The sequence below is a fragment of the Elephantulus edwardii genome, unplaced genomic scaffold, assembly GCF_000299155.1.
Source record: "Elephantulus edwardii isolate Elephantulus edwardi_28Jun2011 unplaced genomic scaffold, EleEdw1.0 scaffold00051, whole genome shotgun sequence".
In the NCBI taxonomy this organism is placed as follows: domain Eukaryota; kingdom Metazoa; phylum Chordata; class Mammalia; order Macroscelidea; family Macroscelididae; genus Elephantulus; species Elephantulus edwardii.
This window is the reverse complement of record NW_006399801.1, coordinates 3,667,208-3,669,143: the sequence shown is the minus strand read 5'-3', so window position 1 is coordinate 3,669,143 and position 1,936 is coordinate 3,667,208. Positions and strand designations below refer to the sequence as shown.

The 1,936-nt window shown below is 58.9% G+C and overlaps 1 protein-coding gene across 1 annotated transcript in view; it reads right to left on the bottom strand.

Moving 5' to 3' along the window:
- LOC102869566 (bromodomain and WD repeat-containing protein 1-like) overlaps positions 1-1,381 on the bottom strand; it is a 20,647-nt gene extending 19,266 nt beyond the window's left edge. Inside the window, exons 1-4 of the mRNA XM_006886713.1 lie at positions 1,333-1,381; positions 1,147-1,205; positions 939-968; positions 734-793 (exon numbers count right to left, since the gene is read on the bottom strand). Of these exons, the coding sequence (XP_006886775.1) occupies positions 734-793; positions 939-968; positions 1,147-1,205; positions 1,333-1,381 (198 nt within the window). The remainder of the gene's footprint in view (positions 1-733; positions 794-938; positions 969-1,146; positions 1,206-1,332) is intronic.
- Positions 1,382-1,936: the final 555 nt, after the last annotated feature.

Sequence of the window (1,936 nt, the reverse complement as noted above, 5' to 3'; positions counted from 1 at the left end):
ATTACGCCAGGAGTGTGTGAGGAGAAATACCATTTTAAGCCTGGGACATTCTCATTACGCCAGGAGTGTGTGAGGAGAAATACCATTTTAAGCCTATCTTATGATTCCTGCCTATCGAAATTAGCTTTCCATAGAACATTCGCAAACACTGAGAAGTTTATAACAGCGAAAGTCATTAAAGTAGTGGACTCTTCTTGAAATAACAGCGTTTTTATTCTGTAGCACAGAATGTTGGGGGGGGGGGAACCACGCAAAATAGAAACCTTTCTCCCATTCAGCCCAATGACTTTATTCCTAAAGAACAAGTGGTTGAAAGACATGGGCGGAGCAAAAAGCAGAGGTACCAATCAGGGCCAGTGTTCCAAGTCGACTTAAGGTGGCAAAAAAGCAGACAGATGAAATCACCTCCGTGAATGGCTAGGCTACATGCGCACGCGCACAACGCATAACACAGGCACTACCACCTGAAGACCCACCCCCGTTGTAGCGAACTCACCCGCACCGTACCCCATGCAGCCCCCCAAGGCCCGTTTCCTGCCAAAATAAACCTAGTCGCCTAAAACAAACCAACCAAACGTAACAAGGGGAAGTAGTGCTGTCCCGGGGCCAACTCCCTCCGCCGTCTCAAAAAGCAGTGCAAACACAGTACCACTACCAGCACTGAGTGACCGCGAGGGGGGCGGGAAGGGAAACACTGACAACAGTGGGATGGATAATGTCAAAATAGTCTCACCAATTCCTCGTAGCTCCTGTTGTGCTCATTGCCCTCCCAATCCAGCCTCTTCGGCAACAACTAAAAAGACAAGAAATGACATGAGTGCCTAACTCGAACGGGAGCGCACCGGGGGCGGGGGACCTGGCGAGCATCACTCTAGGGGCAAGGTCGGGAGGAGGGGACGAGGAGGGACTGGGCGGGCGCGCGGAGGAGACGCACAGACCTGGTACTGCTCCAGCTCCTGCACCAGCACCTGCAGCCGAGAAGACGCGCAATTAGGGGTGGGCCTGGGACTGCGCCCCCGCTCCATCCCAAGCCTTCCACCCAGGACCTCCAGTGGCAGCGGCGGAGCCGGGAAGCCTGAGGTGGTGGTGGCGGTGGCGGTGGTGGTGGAGGTCGCCGCCGCCGCCAACCACGGGGCTCGTACTCACCTGGGCCGCTCTCCGACACGGGCCCGCCGATAGGTACCGGGCGATGAGAAAATACAGTTCTGCGGGAAGACAGGGAATCGGGTCATAACCGGGACGGTCGGGAAGGGAGGGGGCGGCACCCGGAGCCGGGCAGTCGGAGCCGGGAGGGGGACCGCGGGGAGGGGCGCAGTGTGGCCTGCGTCTTACCTGACTCGATGAGGGGGACCGGACGTCGGGCGGATGAGGGCTCCGCCATGGCTCTGCGCAACTCCGGAGGAAGGAGCAGGCAAGCGAAGAGTGTAGGCCTCGCCAAGGCCTGCTTGGACCGGCGTCCCTCTATCCCAGGCGCGCTGCCGCGTCCGCCATGCTGTGCGCGCCGTCTGCGTCCGACTCCTCCGCGGAGGGAGTAAAAAAATAGTTCCTCCGCGGAAGGGTGACTTCTGCAACAGGAAGACACACAAATTGGCCTCCACTCAGACGATTGAGCCTCGCCCCTCTTTCCCGCAAGCTAGGGTAGTAGGAAAAGAATTGAGTGGTAGACAAAGACTTAGGTCCTAGGAGAGAATGAGGTGTGGGAGGGGGAGGAGGGACGCGAGTTGGGGGGATCCTTGCGCGCGGTGAGGCGTAGGCCGGGTCATTGTCAGGCGCCTGCGCGGCGCGGATCAGCTGCGCGGCGGGTGCTTGCGGTGCAAGTTCGCTTTTGGCAGGGGGCGAGGGCTTGGGTGGGATCGGAGTGTGTCACCGCTGTGCCTAGTCCAAGTCGGCCGGGGGTCTAAGCGGCCCTCAGCAGACGCGAGGGCAAGGTCATACA